Source organism: Myotis brandtii, unplaced genomic scaffold (assembly GCF_000412655.1).
Source record: "Myotis brandtii unplaced genomic scaffold, ASM41265v1 scaffold475, whole genome shotgun sequence".
NCBI classification, from domain to species: Eukaryota; Metazoa; Chordata; class Mammalia; order Chiroptera; family Vespertilionidae; genus Myotis; species Myotis brandtii.
In genome coordinates this window covers 4,620,400-4,639,878 of record NW_005368148.1, presented here as the reverse complement: position 1 = coordinate 4,639,878, position 19,479 = coordinate 4,620,400, and the positions used below count along the sequence as shown (strand labels likewise).

Sequence of the window (19,479 nt, the reverse complement as noted above, 5' to 3'; positions counted from 1 at the left end):
CATGCCCCCTACTGGGGACCGAGTCCACAACTCCGGGCATGTGCCCTTGACTGGAATCGAACCCAGGACTCTGCAGTCCACAGGCCAATGCTCTATCCACTGAGCCAGACGAGCTAGAGCTCCAGATGGGTTTATACTTCCAGCATTACCCCCTTAAAATGTATATAATTGTGTACATCTCACACAAAAGTTTCACTTGGAAAAAAAGAAAATGCTTGGAACCTTTTATGAGATAGACTTAATTTATTGCCGGGTGTCACTTAGAATGATTGTTTGGGTGCATCACCTTGTCAGTAACCTGTTCTAACTAATTCCGTTCTGCAGCGACAGCTTCAGTGGGTTTTGTTGATTGGGAAGTTCAGATGAGTGACACAAAGTCAAACATTTTCTTCTAGCTTAGTACTTTTATAGGTTGTTTCCAGAACCCAGAAGCAGTACCCATTAAGAATGAAGACGACAGCCCTAACCGGTTTGGCTCAGTGGATAGAACCTGAAAGGTCCCAGGTTCGATTCCGGTCAAGGGCATGTACCTTGGTTTCGGGCACATCCCCAGTAGGGAGTGTGCAGGAGACAGCTGATCAATGTTTCTCTTTCATCGATGCTTCTAACTCTCTATCCCTCTCCCTTCCTCTCTGTAAAAAAATCAATAAAATATATATATATATTTTTTAAAAAGAATGAAGATGAGAGAAGACAGCAAAGCTGTGGGAGATATTTGCAAGTTTATCACGTAGGGAAAGTTATTAAGCTCTATGAGCCTTAACCATAGAATAAGGATAATAGTACCTAGTTGTAGGGTTTTGTGAGAATTAAATGATCTAGTACAGGTGCTTGGCATGTAGTAAATGATAAATACCAGTTATTACTTTCTTAAATAGATTTTAAAAAACATTTAAGTTAGACTGTATAAATTATCTTCATTAATTGGTTCAGTTTCAGGTTGGTGATTGCTAGATTTTTTCTTTTTTTTCTTTTTGGTCATGGAAAGTTATCATCAACCCAGACCTCAGGACCAGTAATAATACCATTCTCAAAGATCATGAGTTAAACTTTGAGGATGCAAATTGGCCACTCGCTCCTGGCCAAATCATTCCCCTTTACTTTTTTCCCTCTGTACTTAGGACAGTGGTCGGCAAACTCATCAGTCAACAGAGCCAAATATCAACAGTACAATGATTGAAATTTCTTTTGAGAGCCAAATTTTTTAAACTTAAACTATATAGGTAGGTACATTGTTATTAACTTAATTAGGGTACTCCTAAGCTGGCCTTTGCTAAAAACGTCCTCACCCTAGCCAAGATACCTTCCCTGAGGTCGACCCCTTCCAACTCTCCCATCCACACTCGTCTATCTGAAACAAAGGGCATGTACCTTGGTTGCAGGCACATCCCCAGTGGGGGGTGTGCAGGAGGCAGCTGATCGATGTTTCTCTCTCATCGATGTTTCTAACTCTCTATCCCTCTCCCTTCCTCTCTGTAAAAAGTCAATAAAATATATTAAAAACAAAACAAAACAAAACAAACAAAACGTCCTCAATCTGATTGAGGTACGTTCGCTGAGGTCGACCCCTTCCAACTCTCCCATCCACACTCATCTTGTATACTTGTTTCATCTATCTCCTTTCGTTCATCCTCTCTATATGTCCAAACCATCTCAACATACCTTTCTCAATCCTCGTCACTACATCTTCTTTCACTCCACAACATTCCCTAAAATTAACTTAATAAACTTTACTTGAAGTTTTAAGTCAACTTCACACTGTACCTGCGCTGTACCTGTGGAAGAGCCACACTCAAGGGGCCAAAGAGCCACATGTGGCTCGTGAGCCATGGTTTGCTGACCACTGTCCTAGGAGAATAGGAGTGTTTGTCTCATAAGAGCATGAAAGGACTCTGAGGCCGCACCAGCTATTAATAAAAGAGCCCATATTTGTTGAGTCCCTTGTGTATGCGTTTTTCATATTATTATCATGTAATCTTCACAATAACTCTATGCATTGGGTGTTACTATCCTCATTTTACAGATGAGGAGATGAGGCTTCAGGAGTTAAGTATTAGAGCCAGAATTCAAAGCCAGGTCTGCCTACCTGTAAAGCCAGGCCTGGGAAAATGGGAATTGGACTTTGTGGGCTCAGGAGATTGTCCCCCACTTCCAGGCTCAGCGTGCCACCCTCGGGACCTCAAGTCCTGCCGATGAAGTGTAGAATTCTTGCTGCTTTCGGAACATTCTCACCCTCTTCACCTTGGGGGAGAGCTCCTATCTCAGTGGTATGCTCTACTTGTTTCCTGTGGCTGCGGTAACAAGTCACCACCAACTTAGTGTCTTCAGACAACAGGAATCTATTCAGTTGTAGTTCTGGTGGCCAGAATGAATCCAGGGGTTGATTGACAGGACCACACTTCCTGCAGAGGCTTTGGGACAGATGCCATTCCTTGCCCCTTTCAGCTCCTGGTGGCTGCTGGCTTTCCGTGGCTTGTGGTGCAGCTCTCCAATCTCTGCCTTCATCTTGGCAAGGCCTTCTCGGTGTCTATCAGACCTTTCCTGAGTGTCTCATTGGAGTCCCAGTAGATAACCCAGGATGCAACAGCCTTAACGTAATAACATCTGCAAAAAGCCCCCTTTTCCATATAGGGTAACATTTGCAGGTTCTGAGAATTAGGACATGGACATTATCTTTCAGGGGCCACCCTTCAACCCACACTACACAGTAGCGAGATGCTTTTCTAGCAGCCAGTCAAGCTACCTCCCCTCAGCTCCAACTGTGGGCAGAGAGGAAGTCTGAAGTCTGGCCAAGGCTACTGATCATCAAGATTTACAACTTGGTGTTTCAGTGACACATTTTAAGTCCCCCTAAATGTCTCTGGCACCTCCCCTAAGGCCATGGCAGCCTTTATCACAAGATTTTGTTCTCTTTTAGATCGCGGACCTGCAGCTCCATAAACTGGACGAACTGGATTGTCTGATTCAGGGCCTGCTCTACGTCGACTCCGTTGGCTTCAATGGCAAGCCAGAATGTTACTATTTTGAAAATCCCACAAATCCTGAATTGTGTCAAAAAAAGCCGTACTGCCTTGATAACCCGTACCCTATGCTGCTGGTGAACATGGGCTCAGGGGTCAGCATCCTAGCAGTGTACTCCAAGGACAACTATAAAAGAGTTACAGGGACCAGGTAAATGTGGTGTCACTAGGAAACCTTTTTATACTTAAACCCAGGTCTCTTCCTTGAAGACCAGTTTATAAAAACGTTATTTACAGTGAATACATTTTCAAAAGAAAGTTCTTACCCTCTGTCAACCAAAAAGGGTTTATTGGGTACATTATGAGGGTGATTTACATAAAGGTAATAAAACACAGTCCTTGTCCTGTTGGAAACTGATCAGGTTGAGGGAAGAAGGTCATACACCATCTTGTGGAACCACCTTGGTGCCTAGCTGGGGATGAATTGCTTGAAATAATAGGTCATTGTAACCAGTAAACCATCTGGATTATAAGGAATGTCTGTTACCCTCAGGTACATGCTCTGGCCGAAAACTGGATTAGTCGGCATACCTCGCAGGGAATTTTGGAATGTAATAGACAGGAAAGCAGCCCTGTCACCACAGTTGGGTAGAGTGCCTTGTTTTTTTAGTGCATACAGCTTACATACCCAAGAGAAGATGGCTCAGCCTTTATATATATATATGTGTGTGTGTGTATATATATATATATATGTGTGTGTGTAGAAGAAGGGAGAGGGAGAGATAGAAGCATCAATGATGAGAGAGAATCATTGATTGGCTGCCTCCTGTATGCCCCCTACGGGGATCGAGCCTGCAACCCAGGCATGTGCCCTTGACCAAAATCGAACACGGGACCCTTCAGTCCACAGGCCGATCCTCTGTCCACTGAGCCAACCCGGCTAGGGCTCAGCTTCTTCTTAATGGGAATTCAACCTGGGAAAAGGATCTGGGGTCAGAAACCTGAGATCCTGGCAGAAACAAAATTAAATAAGGTTTTTCTTCTAAGAGAAGAATTTGGTATGAATGTTGCTCCAACTTATTGGACCATAGAATCCATTTTTGGAGGAACAACTTAAGGAACTAGTGCTGTATGAAATATGGTTTGAAACATGATATTGAAACCATTGTTTTTGATGGATGAAGATAGCATGTAACTTCTCTGGGCCTCAGTTTTCCTCATTTGTGCTGTGAAGGGGGTTGTTTCTTAGAGAGTTTGTACAGGCTTTTCCAGTACTGGAATTCTGCAGTATTATTCGCTCATTAGGACGAGAGCACTGCTTTCTACACCATTTCCATGACCTGTGATGGATCTATAAAAATCAGTGGTTCTCACTGGGGAAAGGAAGATTAATGCCCCAAGGGGATCTTGGCAATTTCTAGAGACTTTTTTTAGTTTTCCCAACTGGAGGTGGGATACTACTGGCAACTAGTGGCTAGGGGTTAGGGGGCCCCCTACAACAAAAAAGAAAAAAATACTAAGCCCTAAAAGTCAGTAGTGCTGGTGTTGAGAAACCCTGGCTTACACACACACACACACACACACACACACACACACACACAAGTACATACATATTCTGACTGAATCCTGCTTGTGTCCAGAACATAGGCTTTGGTGTGTAAGTTAGTTGCCGCTAGGCATACATTTTCCAGCTGAGAATACAGAACTAAGCCTTCCTGCCTCCACAATAATCACACTGACCCCAGGGCCTCAGTAGGACTGTCAGGCCCATTAGAGGCATTTCAACTGAGCTGGTTTTACCTCAGAGAGTGATTTTCTGACAAAGGCACAATTCTTTTTTTTTTTAATTGTTTATTTACAGAGAGGAAGGGAGAGGGATAGTTAGAAACATCGATGAGAGAGAAGCATCGATCAGCTGCCGCCACACTCCCCCCCACTGGGGATGTGCCCGCAACCAAGGTACATGCCCTTGACCGGAATCGAACCTGGTACTCTTCAGTCTGCAGGCTGACGCTCTATCCACTGAGCCAAACCAGTTAGGGCAAAGGCACAATTCTTAAGAAACTACAGACTTCCTCCCAGGAGGAGTTGTTGACTCCTAAGGTAACAACAAGCTAAACATTTTTCCACAATTAGAGATATTTATAAAATATTGTTGAGTAACACTTAAATTCATAAATTACAGGTAAACTTTCTCAAACTTGGGACATCCAGGGACTTGGGGTCATCTTCTTGAATAGCTACTAATGAACTAATGGTGGTGCCTGCCTTCTAGTCCATGTGTAATAATGCCTATAAATTTCAGTTACTGGTAAATGCTCCATTAATGACCAGCGCTTTGCAATCATCAGCAAATCCCGCCTGGATGTCCAAGCGTAGCTACAAGCTCTCTCTAACCAGTCGTTGTGGGAATGGCTACAGGAGAATGAATGTTAATAAACAGCCCTCCCAGGGGCTGTCACAGGTAGGGCAGGCGAATGAGACACCAGTCTGGGCCCCAGATCCTTCTTGTCCAACCAGAGTTGTTATACCAATGTTTTCTTTTGATCCAAGTTAGGAAGCCACTGATATAAACAATTGTGGTCAGCAATGATCATCAGTGTGTGGAACAGATTTTGGCTGTCATTGATCTAAGCAAATGTGAGCCGATAGCTGTAATTCCAGGTTGTTTTACTATCCTATTTCCTCATTAAGCATTTTTATTTTTAGGAAGTCACGTCATTACAGAATAAAAGTTTTATATAACAGTTTTATTTTAAATATGCTTTCTAATGGTTTGCTTCAGTGTTCTGTGCAGTCTAATGCATCCTAAATTAGGTAGCCAATGTGTTTCTTTCTATCGACACATTCCAATTTTACTATTGGAGTCAGTGAAAAACCAAAACCACAGGACCTTACAATTGACATTGTTAGAATTTGTGGCCTATTAAAAGAGGAATGTAAAGAATTTTGAAACTTCTGTGAAAGTTGTAGTGCAGCTTATCTCATTATTCTGGAATCTATTTTAAGAGCACAAGCACTCGGTAATTAAAGGTTTCTTCTACTTTTCCCTAAAATCTCTTACTTTCAAGGTTGCTTGGTTTTTGTTTTGTTTTTTAAAAAGATGATATTCAACAGCTGTTTCTAGCGATATGTTTTTGTCTATCATTTGCTGAGAGTCTTATTGTGTGCCTGCCGAAACAACCAGATGTGTCATTATGAACAAGAGAATCACTTGATTAAATAACGTTTAGCAGGCTGGGGATATTAATAAAGTGCTCTTCTACGACTGTGCATTCTTCCCTGCTATCTGCAGTGTGCCAGCTGTGCAAACGCATGCTCGCTTCCCCATTCAGCTCCGAGTCTTTGTCTGGAGTCACCTGTCATTTCCCAGTCATACAAAGCACTTGTTCTCTTTCACTCATACCAACACATCAGTTGATGAGTTGCCTTCTTTCTAAGTCAGCCAGTAACTTCAGTTGCCTATGTTTGGAGTAGGTTGTTGAATGCCTTGATGAATACCAGTCTCTGATGTTCAAAGAAAGGTTGTATCGATGAAAGATAACGCTAAAAAGAAACAGGAGCAAACACTTAATATATACAGAGAGAAAACAAGACAAATCCAGCTGGCACGCAAAAAAACCCCAAAACAAAACAACAAAAAAACAGTGTTCCCATTAAAACACAGTAGCTTTGCAGGGTAGACTGAAACTGACACCAGAGCATAACCCGCCACGTTAAATGTAAATGAAGGTAAACTTTCTCAGAGGAAATCCCAAATTTCCACTGTGACTGGGTTGTCAAGGCAACAGTGTCCATGGAGCTCTTTATATCCTGATGGCCCTGCACCTACAGTTGGATAGCTGCCACTGGTGGTGCCTAGCTACAGCTTTTCCATGAGGACCCTTAATTTTCATCCAGCATGTATTTTTCTAAGAATCAGTAGTTATAAAATATTACATACAGTTTGCTTTAGATGTGATTTAAAGCGCCTCTCTACAATCTGGTACCTCCTGGTTAGTAGTTATGGACAGTAAATTTACATGACCCTAAGTTTTCTTATTTCAAATTTAAGTTAGAAATAACCTTAATCTCAACCTGAATTTTCTTTTAGAGGCCAGTATCCAAACACATAAGGGGTTTCCAGGGCTAACAGCTCTTGGAGCTTCAGAACAAATTGATGTGAGCAATTAACCCTTCACCTTTAGCATTCTGCGAGGTGAATAGGGAGTAATACCCACGGCCCTGTCAGTGCTCCTTGTGCTACCTGGAGTTCACTAGTCAGCTCTACTTTGAATCTGCTGTTCTTTCCCTCAGGTAACTTTGTTATTAACACACTGTTTTAACACATAGTTTGAGCTTTGGAACCATTTTGCGCCCTCCCCCCCCACCCCCCCCCTTTTTTTTTTAACTAGTTTTGACTCTTGGTGGTAAGTAAAATATTAAAAACTTTTTCCAGAGTCTCCTAGAAACAAATATAATATGAGACCAACTAGTGGCTTCCTTTCAGAAATTTCCAAGGAGGTTACATGAGATGATCTCAGCTAGAGTCAAGCGAGGTCAGGTGAAAGGTACAGCTTTGGGGCTGGCTGTTCCTGCCTGAGTACCAGCTCATATTTGCCATCAGAGTTTGGCTCTATCATTTCTCTGCTAGCTATCTACTACTTTCAGACCACCCGAATAAGAGCAATCGATTTGGCTTCCTTGTATAGGTGGGGAGACTGAGACATTAGTGGCTAAGGTGAAGGTCTCACAACAGAAATCAGTGAGAATCCCTCTGGTTTTGCTCTTGAATTCAGGGACAAGTTTCCCTTGATGTTTCTTTTCCTCTTTTTTTATTCAGTCCACCCGAAAGCTCTTTTGTACCCTAGCACTTTCGTGCAAGTGCCTCTTTGTTTTTCTTCTGTTTTTATTAACCTATATCAGTGGTCTTGATGTCGTTGGGGAGTTGGATGGGCATATCTTTAAGTAAAATTTAAAAATAAACATTATTGTTCCTTCAGTCTTGGAGGTGGAACATTCCTAGGTCTATGTTGCTTGCTGACTGGTTGTGAGACCTTTGAAGAAGCTATGGAAATGGCAGCTAAAGGCGACAGCACCAATGTTGATAAGCTGGTGAAGGACATTTACGGAGGAGACTATGAGCGATTTGGCCTTCAAGGATCTGCTGTAGCATCAAGGTAGAGACGAAGTGGCTAGGAACAGTCATGATTAAACACAAGGCAACCTCTCCACCCTGGCTATTCATTTAGTTAATTTTAAATATTTTAACCCACCAGGTGCAACTATCTATGGGATTGGAGTTCAGATTTGATCTCCTGTCCCTCATGATGCACCAAGATGTTTAGCTTGGCCTTCAAGGATCTGCTGTAGCATCAAGGTAGAGACGAAGTGGCTAGGAACAGTCATGATTAAACACAAGGCAACCTCTCCACCCTGGCTATTCATTTAGTTAATTTTAAATATTTTAACCCACCAGGTGCAACTATCTATGGGATTGGAGTTCAGATTTGATCTCCTGCCCGTCATGATGCACCAAGATGTTTAGCTCTTTCTTGATGCTTGTGCTTAAAATAGGGCAGCTTTGAAAGAAGGTTCTGGAAAATGGCAACAGTTTCCTGTTTCATTCTTGTCCAGATATCTAGAGGCATAAAAAAAAAAAAATTCTCCCCCATTAATAGCCATGCTATTTTGTTCCTATTAAGAAAAGGGCAGCCAACCATTCATATTGTAATCTTGTCTGCTTGTAAACCATGGCAGCGAAATCAGGTCATTTGAGTTTGAGCAGAGTTATTCATACAGCTTGCCACAGTACTTTGGTGGAAGCATGGGGTCTGCCTGAGGATGATTTTGAACACTCTCGCTAATATTTCCAACGTAGCTTTGGCAACATGATGAGTAAAGAAAAGCGAGAGTCCATCAGCAAGGAAGACCTCGCCCGAGCCACGCTGGTCACCATCACCAACAACATTGGTTCCATTGCTCGGATGTGTGCACTGAATGAGGTAAGGCCTTCACCTGGGGAAAGCCATGTGTCATTCATATACATCACCTTTGGCAGTGCAATGACTATGGACCCTTACAAATTACAGTCTTTGAGAAACCTGTCCTTTGTTGTAGTCACACCTTGTAGAACTAGAAGGGTATATGTTGGGGGGGGGGGAGGGCAAAAGAATATGTGTTTTATTTTTAAGTAGGCATTGGATGATAACAAAACCATCCATGGGAGAAACATGGTAAAATAACAAACCATGCCTTAGCCTCTGTACCCATCATTAGTACCATGTACCTACTGAAGTGTGAGGAAAAGCTCTGTGCACCCTTGCAAATATTCGTGGGTAAAGCGTTCCACTTGCAATATTTGATATTCTCTCTGCTTTCAGCTTCTTTACAGTGTTGCCTTGTGGCATGGAGTTCAAGCAGCATTGTACAGGGCTATCAAAGCACAGAGAGCTTGCTACAGCTAAGGCCAGCCAGAGCCCCAGGCACAGGAAGAGATAGAGCTGGTCACAGACAAAATGTACAAAATATTGTAAATTTCCTTTGGGGAAAAATAAGGAACCTTTTTTCTGAAATATAAGATGTGTAAAGTGGACTGGCTTTTACTGAGCAGTGTTAGGAAGACAAGAAAGGGGGGTTGGGCATGGAACAGGTAATAGGAGAAGTATTAAATAATCATAGTAGCATCAGTAATAGAGTTTCTTAAAGTATAAGTTTTATTTTGTTTAAATCCTCACCCGAGAATATTTTTCGATTGATTTTTTAGAGAGAGGGAAAGACAGAGAGAAATAACAGTGTGAGAGAAACACATCAATTGGTTGCCTTCCTGCACGAGCTCCGACCAGGGCCTGGGCCAGGGAGGAGCCTGCAACCAAGGTACATGCCCTTGACCAGTATCAAACCCGGGACCCCTTGGTTCACAGGTCGATGCTCTACCCACTGAACCAAACTGGCTCAGTCTAAAATGTGATTTTTAATAAATATTACATACACGCAGAAGCAGGTTCAAATCATAAGTGTATAGCCTGTTGAATTATCACACACACACCTGTACAGCCACCACTCAGGTTAAAAAAATAGAACATTAAAAGTACTGCAGAAACCCCCTCTAGTCCCCATTGAATAGTGGAGTATTAACCAGAGTGTGAGGCTGCCTTTATGCCAGTTAGGGGCCAGCCTGCCTTTGATCTCTGGGGTTACAAGAGAGACACCCTCCTTTCACCATATTGAATAGAATATGCCACTGGCCTGTTGGTCAGGTTCATGGTTTTTGTGAGTCCCCATTTCAGATGGATATTAAATGCAAAGCTGATATTCCGATGAAAGAATGTTTTCCGGAGTCATGCCTTTTCAAAGTCCACTTTGGTCATGGGATTCAGTGGAACAGAGAATTTGTTTTTGTTTTTTTTATATTAACCTTTAAAGAGAGTTTCTCCAAGGAGCCAAACAAGCCCTAAGACCAATCTGTGTGTAGCTGGCTGCACTCATAGACTCTCAAAGGTCAAGTCAATGGGAAGAGAGCAATGGATGCCCTTTCCCCTGCTTTCCTCAGAGCTTGAGTGAGCCAGCAGGTTTTTCACAGGTAGCGTAATCACTCTAGACTAGAGGGAGGACAACTGATTTTACTTTCAACTTTTGATTTCAGTTTCAGTTTATTTTAAAACCAGCAAAAGAGGCTGTTTGAAAGTGTCACACACTCATCTGAGAAACTTTTAGAAGTTTCTGTGGAGTTGAATGAATGAGAGGCATTGCCGACAGCCTCAGGCACGGGCTCTGTTAGCTGGTGTCCTGCCAGGGCAGGCTCCCTGTGGACACACCACGTGCCCCGTGAGAGCAGTGATGCAAGTTCTTCTGTTATGGTTTTGCTCCCCGGAGTCACTGATGGGAGAATATTTGATTTCAACCACATGCACTAAATCTAAATTACTTTTGCTGTGGTTATTGGAAAGCCATGAAATATTTTCAGTCATTTTATTGAAGAGACAATAATGCAAATACATAATACAGAATTCTGAGACACCAGGTGGGTATTCGGGGAAGGGTATCACCATGTCCACACTGACCCTCAATGTTAATCTCACTAAAGGCAGCCATTTGTTTTAGTTTAGTTTTGTGTGTTTTTTAAAAACTCTATATTGTATGTAATATAGGACAAACATATCTTTTGAAAGGTAGCAAGCTCCATATAACATTCTTTTTTTAACAACAGTTTTATTGAGATAGAATCACATGCTACGCCCATGCCATTCACTTTGTACATACTGTTCTACATCCTTCTTCAGTTGTTTATCCACCTTTTAGTATAAAATTGGTGAAGATACAGAAAGGAGAGAGGAATAATAAAGAACCTCCATGTAGCCATCAACTCAGTCCCAACAGTTATTAAGTCTTTGCCATACATGTTTCACCCATCTCTTTTCTTCCTCTTCCTCTCTTTTTTGCTAAAATATTAGAAAGCAAACCCCAGACATTATCAGTCTACTCTACATACTTCAATATACACTCCAGGAAATGTTGCTTCTTGTTTTTTTGCATGATAGTACATCTTGAGATTGTTCATATATTTATAATTGCTTCATTTTTTTTTTTTTAATTCTTACTGGATGATATTTTTCCATTGATTTTTAGAGAGAGTGTAGGGGGAGAGACACAGAGAGAGAATCATAGATGTGAGAGAGACACATCAATTGGGTGCCTCCTGCACAGGGATCAAGCCTACAACTGAGGTACATGCCCTTTTCTGGAATCAAACCAGGGGCCATTCCGTCTGCGGGCCATTGCTCTATCCACTGAGCTAAACCTGCTAGGGCTGCTTCATTTTATTAATGGCCATATAGCATCCTAACATGTAGATATGCTATTCTAGATTTGGTCATTTTCCTAATGATATAATGATATTTAGGGTTTTCTAGACGTTGCCACTATTAAAAAATTGTTTTTATATATACACATACACACCATTTTGCATACATGGAATTATACCTATAAGATAAATTCCTAGAAGGGAAATTGCCAAGTCAAGAATGTGTTGACTGTAATTTTGACAGATAGAGTTGGTTCTAATTAATTTCCCATCAGCAGAGTTTGTTTCTCCACAGAGAGTCATTAAATCCTTTTATTTTTTCCAATGTAATAGATAAGAAAAGAAATGCTACCTATTTTGGTTTCAAAATTGTATTTTATTATGTGAAGCTGAACATTTCACAAATCTATTTAATAGCCCTGAAGGAGAACTCATTACTGTTCACACATTTTTCTATTGGATGGTTGGTCTTCTTTTCTTATTGATCTGAAGGAAAATAATACATTTTATGTTATATGTACTAAAAATATTTTCTGATTATTGCTTTCCATTTGGGTTAGTTAATGGTGATGTTTTTCTCCAGAATAAATATTTGATTTTTTTAAGTAAATGTGTCTTTTTCATGAATTATGGGTATTACACCTTTACTACTTCAGCATTATTTTTATTGTGATATATTTCAGAGACAAAGGAAGAGGGGGAGAGAGATAGAAACATCAATGATGAGAATGAATCATTGATTGGCTGCCTCCTGCACACCCCCTACTGGGGATCGTGCCTGCAACCTGGGCATGTGCTGTTGGCTGGAATTGAACCTGGGACCCTTTAGTCCACAGGCCAACACTATCCACTAAGCCAAACCAGCTAGGGCTTCTTTCTCTTTTTTAAAATTTAACATTTATATCACTCACCCACCTGAAATTTGTTTGAAACAGGGAATGTCCATCAGCTTTTAATGCCACTTCTATTCTGCTTTCTACCTGAGTAAAGCAGGACTGGGGTTTTAAGCGATTGACTCCCTCGTTTGGGGGGGCGGGGGGGGAGGTGAAACTCCTAAATTTAATTAAATTCCTCTTTAATCTGAGTTTCTTATTTTGAGTGTTCCTTGCCACCTCTCAGTCTGGGTGTTTTGTGGCTACAGTTCTTATTTGTGGAAATTTATTAATACCACCTCCCACCCCTCTACTCATGGAAATTTCTCACAGTTGTTAATGGGTTAATGAACATGCACGGTTAAAACTCGAGACGGTTAAAAGGTGATGTTCCCAGACCCTGTTACTCTTCATAGACTGAACAGAAAATAATGCCAGCTTCCAAGCTCTCTTCCCTTTGATATGAGTGACCATAGCAACTGGCTCTGCGAGTGAGTGGTGAGCAGCCTCTGCATGGGAGACAGGCCGAGCTCAGTGCTGTGTGTTGTTCAGAATGCAAGTCTGTATCCATGACAACAAAAATACATAAATGTATTTTTTGTTACCATCTTTTAACCCCCATGTTGACCAAACAGGATATTCTAAAAGTAGTAAGTAGTGTTTCTTCTTGTATTCCCTGTGTTAGGCACAGAGCAAACTGAGCAAATACATGAGATGAATAACCCATGCCATGGCCACTTTATGTATGAGTTGCTTATAATAATATTTTATGGTCAGAAATTTGGAGGATTGAAGGAATGCAATCGCAAATTTAGGTGAAATTGAGCACCAGTTACAATTTTATATATGAGTGTTGGCAGCTGGATTTCATATCAGACTTAAGGCAACCTAACATGACGGCAAATTAGCCCAATGTCAGTCTCTGCCTAGTCCAAGCAAAATCTCACCGTCTTGTTCTTGTGGATTCTCCTTTGAGGTCTGCTCAAAGTCATCTTGGAAATGCTGGAATAATTCCATTTTTAATAAAAATGTATTCTGTGGGGTTCTGGGAGCACAGTGATGTATGGAACATTAGGTTTTTGCTAAATGCTATTTATGTCATGGTTCAACTGTGTTTTTTTTCTTCCCCCCCACCTCAGAATATCGACAGAGTTGTGTTTGTTGGGAATTTTCTCAGAATCAATATGGTTTCCATGAAGCTGCTAGCGTATGCCATGGATTTTTGGTCCAAGGGACAACTGAAAGCTCTGTTTTTGGAACATGAGGTAGGTTGAGCTTGCATGGGCTTCATTGTACGATGTGAAAGTTTTTTGGTTTACCTAGCATGAGTGGGTCCCTTCGTTTGTATTTATGCAGAGGATAATGAAGAACAATATACAAAATGGAAGTTCTCTTATCCAACAATCAGGACTGGTAGTTGTTTAAGAAAAAATAAAAATCAGTTAAAATGCATAGTCATTAAAAAAATATCTCCCTACTTTAACCATTTTAAGAGAAATGCATACATGTTCCTTTGTGCACCAATTTTTTTTATGTCAGACCAAGGCCTATTTTTGAGCATGAGTTCTGCTGATTGGAGCTCTGTAATTATCCTGTTTTTTATATTATGCACCTTTGATGTCTGGTTTGTTTCTTTAAAGTGGATCAAGAAGTTAAAGACACTTATAAAGCAATTTGGTTGTAGAATTGTAGATTTTCCTCTCCATCTTTCTCATATGTGACACCAACCTAAATAGCAATGTTTGTGACTAGCTTTTTTGACCTTTGTTTTGTTTTGGTTCCAGTTTTGTTAAGATATAATTGACATATATCACTGTATAAGTTTTATATATAAAGCATAAAGATTTGATATATGTATAATTGCAAAATGATTACCAGTTTAGTTATCATTCATCACCACACATTTTTAAAGATTATTTTAACTTGTGACGAGAAATTTTAAGAATTACTCATTTAGTGCCCAGCCAGCATGGCTCAGTGGTTGAGCATGGACCTATGAACCAGTAGGTCACAGTTAGATTCCCAGTTGGGGCACAGCCTGGGTTGCGGGCTTGATCCCCAGTGTGGCATGCAGGAGGCAGCCAATCAATGATTCTCATCATTGATGTTTATCTTTCTCTCCCTCTCCCTTCCTCTCTGAAATAAATAAAAATATATTTTAAAAAAGAAAAAAGATTTACTCACTTAGCAGCTTTCAGTATTAACTGCCTTTTCCCAGTCATTTTCAACAATTTAACTAGATTTTTATAGAAGTGACCATTTTATACTCCTTTTATTATTTGAGTTTGTGTATAGTTAAATTAGATTATTACACTAACAATCAAACTGTCATAAACAAATTTGTGGGAAAAACACAACGGACTTTTGGTAAGTAAATAGCCAGCCGGTGAGAAAACAAGTATTTGGCCAGTGAGAGTAGCTTCATGGCCTTGAGCAGTTGGTGTACCAGGACATAAGCAGTCTGTTTACAGAGGAAACGGAGAGCCTCAGTTAATTCAGAGCCCCTTACATCAAGTTCTACACTAATACAAACCAGAGTTTTCTGAGAGTGAGTGAGGGGCACTCCTCTCTTGCTACCGCATTGAAGTTCAGTACTATAAAGAGCAACTATTTATCACAGGAGGTACCTAAGTCCAAGGGAATATTGCAGCAGAAAAAATACTGAGAACTGGTATAAATTTCGGTCGCTGAACTGAATTACTTATTTGAAAAGTTGCTGATGCATTTGTAAGTTCTTTAGAGCTGAGCCCATAGTTTGCTTCTATTAAAGCATAAAACAGCCCTAGCTGGCTTGGCTCAGTGGATAGAGTGTCAGCCTGCGGACTGAAAGGTCCCAGGTTCGATTCCGGCCAAGGGCACATGCCTGGGTTTCAGGCTTGATCCCCAGTAGGGGGTGTGCAGGAGGCAGCCGATCAATGATTCTTTCTCATCATTGATGTTTCTATCTCTTTCTCCTCCCTTCCTCTCTGAAATCAATACAGAAATATATATTTTTTTAAAAAGAGCATAAAACAAAAGGAACTTAAATACTAAATAGTTAAGGCCCAATGATTGAAATTAATGCTATAGGAAGCCCCCCCCCTTTAAAATGTTTTTTACCCCCCTCTTTTTTTAAAAAGCACAAAGTATGAAGTGATATAACTTTGGAGGGGGGGGGCGCGGGGTGATGGGAATGGAGTCCCAGAATTTTCGCTTTCCCTTTCCCATATAGAGCAGCTCCCTTTAAAACAAAAAAAAAGTTTTTTTTTTTAATTGATTTCAGAGAGGAAGGTAGAGGAAGAGAGAGAGAGAAACATCAATGATGAGAGAGAATCATTGATCGGCTGACTCCTGCACGCCCCCTACTGGGGATCAAGCCTGCAATTCAGGCATGTACCCTTGCTCAGAATTGAACCTGGGACCCTTCAGTCCGCAGGCCAACGCTCGATCCACTGAGCAAAACTAGGTAGGGTGAGCAGCTTGCTTTTTTATCCGCTTATATATTGATTTCCACATAGATTTTGTCTGAAAAAGAAAAAAATCACCTTAGCTTTAAAAATAATTAAAAATGAAAACCACTGTTCTAGTCCAGCTAGTGTTGCCATATTTGGCCATTAAAAATACAGGACACAGTTATTTTATCCGGCATTTATCTGGCAACCCTGAGTGCAGGTTCTCTTGAACTAAAGCAGAAAACAAACCTGGAAGCCACCAGGGATTAAAAGCCATCTATCTACAAAGCCACACTGGTGGTCAGATAGGGAACACGATCCAACGTTTGGGGGAAATCCACTTGTCTGGGTAAAAATGCATGTCACTTTGTACAACCCTAGGCCTCCGTGCATGATGGCTTTGGTTTGTTACTGTGTATCACGCATAATTCAAGCCTCTATAGCCAATGAAGCTGGAACGATTTTATAACCCCGTTTAGGTTTCAGAAAATTCTCTACATTCTTAAGTTCACTCTGGCTTAGGCAGGCCTTACTATGGAGAGAGAACTTTTGGGGGAGCACTGCCTGGTAGGGGGGCTTTCCTGCCCTGCCTTAAGTGGCGTCACTCACAGTCTCTCAGTTTGTATTAGTGAGCATTTCCTAAGAGAAAGTAGTCTAGCGGAGCAGTTAAGACTGCAGCCTCTTCATGACGGGGAGACCTGAGCCAGTGACTACCTCTCCATCTCCGTGTTCGCACTTGTGAAGTGGGGTGTAATGGTACGTCTCCTAAAGTTACTGTGCAGATTAAAAGACTAAGTCCATGTAAAGTGCTGAGAACAATGAGTGAGCCCTCAATGAGTGTTAGCTGGCGACCGGCAATAGAGGCAAAGATCCTGCCATGCCTGTAGCGTTCTGGTATTTTGGCACCTGCTTCTGCAGTAGCTGATGAGTCAGGCATACGCCAGAGGAGTGGGAGTCTCGTGCCTTTTGGAAATCAGTTTCTCTAAAAGTTTCCGTTTTTCAGTTTCCGTCATTTTCAGAGAAACATGGGCTCTTTTTTTTACAGATGGGCAAAGTGAAACTGGGCTGATTTCGCTGCCTTTCCAAGATCTACTGAGGGAAGCGGTGGGATATTACAGCTTTGAAGTCAGATAGTTTTGAGGGTGAGCCCAGGCACATGTCATGTGATCCTGCAAGGGTAATTTACTTTATTACCTTCCATTTCTCATCTGTGAGATGGGGGTAATCACAAAAATTTTGCCATGGCAAGAATTAAAAATGAAATACTAACAATACACAGCCCTCTGGAACACACACTGTGTGCCATTTTTCTAAACATTTACATCAACTTATTTAATATGTATAATAAGCCAATACCCAATACATTTTATTATTATTAATTATTATTATTTACTTCACCATGTTTCATAGCAGAGTTAAGGTTTTAAATTTCTCTTACAACAGTAGGGGGCAGCAATCCTAAGGTTATTAACAACAATAGGTATTTGTGGCTAAGTTCAGAGGTAATCATACTGCCTTCCCATTGTTTTTGTAGGGTTACTTTGGAGCTGTTGGGGCACTGTTGGAACTATTCAAAGTGACTGATGACCAGTAGAGAGGAGCCCTAGGTGATGGAACAACAGCCTTACGTGAGAACAGAGCCCTGGGAACCGCTGCTGGAGAAGGTGAAAGCTGCCGTGAGATGAAAGCCAAGCCATTCACGGCAGACACACCTGCTGGATTTGTAAATAATTTAAAATCCTTCTAGCTGATCTTTTACTCTTGGGTTTTGAGTTTATGATTCAAAATGGGGAATACAAGAGTTTTTTCTGTATACTGTATTTTTAAGAAGAAGAAGAAGAAAAAACACACCATTTTGTGCAGTGTGGCCAAACCTACCAATTTTATGCATTAATTTTGTAAAGTTATATTATGTTTAAAAGAAGGACCTGAAATGTAAGTGTTGTTTATACTTCTTCTGGGGTTTACTGATCAGTGTGGTAATTTTAAGTTCGTTTAGTAATTACTCTAGGAGATTTTCCTTTACTTATATTTTTCATGACGTTTCATGATTTGCTGTTTGGTTTCAAATGAAACTACCAATCTGGCATGTTTTACTGTGAACACTATTTTGTTTGTCTGTTTACCTTTTATTGTCTTGTTTTCTCTGTTTGAATGTCTTATGGAAAAAGAGTCTTTGCCCCCATTTCTGTCCTCAGATGACTCCCCCTCCCCACCAGACCTTCCTGTGCTGTATTTGTTCATATTAATCAAGGTGCTGTCCAACTCGATACAAAGTTAAACACGAGACTAAAGCTCTCAAAAGTGCTCTCGCAGGGGATACTCTGAAAGTGTTCATGAATTTAAGGAGTCTGGCAAAAGTTGAAAATTATGCAATTTTGTCATACACAGTGTCTTGTCGGATTTATTTTGTTAGGTTATATTAAATGGAAATATTCTATGACGAAATGTCCTCAGCCATGCACAAAGTACCAATGGCAGCAAATCCTTGTGCAGGACATTAAAATTTATAGGGCAGCGTCTCCCGCTAGATTAACTGTTCACATTGTGAGGGTTAAAGAGAAGTCGCGTTTGAGGTGTCAGGTAGTAATATCTTTTTTTTTGGTACATGTATATACCTAGGAACTTTGTAGCAAGTCATCTTAAATAATAAGAAAGTTTTTCATTTGGAGTCTTTTCAACTAAAAACTATTTCAATCTCCGTTTCTAAAATTAAAAAAAATTATGATACTGATCTCTATGTATAGTTTTTCTTTTTAAAAGACATCATTGGGACTGATGGGTAACTTTCAAATCTGAATCTTAGGTGATCATTGAAATCCATGAGATCTAATGAGTTAGAACGAATTCATTTTTGGAATTGAGCGTTTTGTTGAAGGGGATTTGGTAAGGGCTGGACATTGCTCCACGACGAATCTTTCCTTCTCTGCATTCTGAGCAGCGTCTTTAATTTCCATATCGTCAATTCTTGAAGTTGATGTTAATTGAAATACTCACCTGTCTGGTTGAAATAAAGCCCGTTTCTGTTGTGATGTTTTTATTTTTAGTGTATCTGTTATTTTCATTTCCTGACCTTTATGTTCATATTATCTGCTTCTGTACCATAAAATGAATGTGTTGTGTTTTTGCTACTCTACATTTCATAATTTGAAGCTGTCACACAAGTGTGGTAAAAGTTCAAAACACTGTGTCTTCCATTGAAGCTGTAGCTCTATGCAGGAATTGTACTTTAAAAAAAGTTTTCTTATATATAATTAACTCCTTATTCCCAAAAATATCACTACTATATTTTGGTAATTCCAAAAGATAGAGGATCCAGGATTTCAGGATCCAGTCATAAATACATTTGATTAACTTCCACCTGGCTTTTAGAAATTTAAACAGCTAAGATGTCCTTGAAAGAGACAAGAGTAAGAAAACTACATATCACCTAT

The 19,479-nt window shown here is 40.5% G+C and overlaps 1 protein-coding gene across 1 annotated transcript in view; it reads left to right on the top strand.

The window, feature by feature from the left end:
- PANK1 (pantothenate kinase 1) overlaps positions 1 to 19,085 on the top strand; it is a 48,632-nt gene extending 29,547 nt beyond the window's left edge. The window contains exons 3-7 of the mRNA XM_005875949.2: positions 2,918 to 3,171; positions 7,943 to 8,119; positions 8,821 to 8,944; positions 13,754 to 13,879; positions 17,580 to 19,085. Of these exons, the coding sequence (XP_005876011.1) occupies positions 2,918 to 3,171; positions 7,943 to 8,119; positions 8,821 to 8,944; positions 13,754 to 13,879; positions 17,580 to 17,639 (741 nt within the window). The 3' untranslated portion in view covers positions 17,640 to 19,085. The remainder of the gene's footprint in view (positions 1 to 2,917; positions 3,172 to 7,942; positions 8,120 to 8,820; positions 8,945 to 13,753; positions 13,880 to 17,579) is intronic.
- Positions 19,086 to 19,479: the final 394 nt, after the last annotated feature.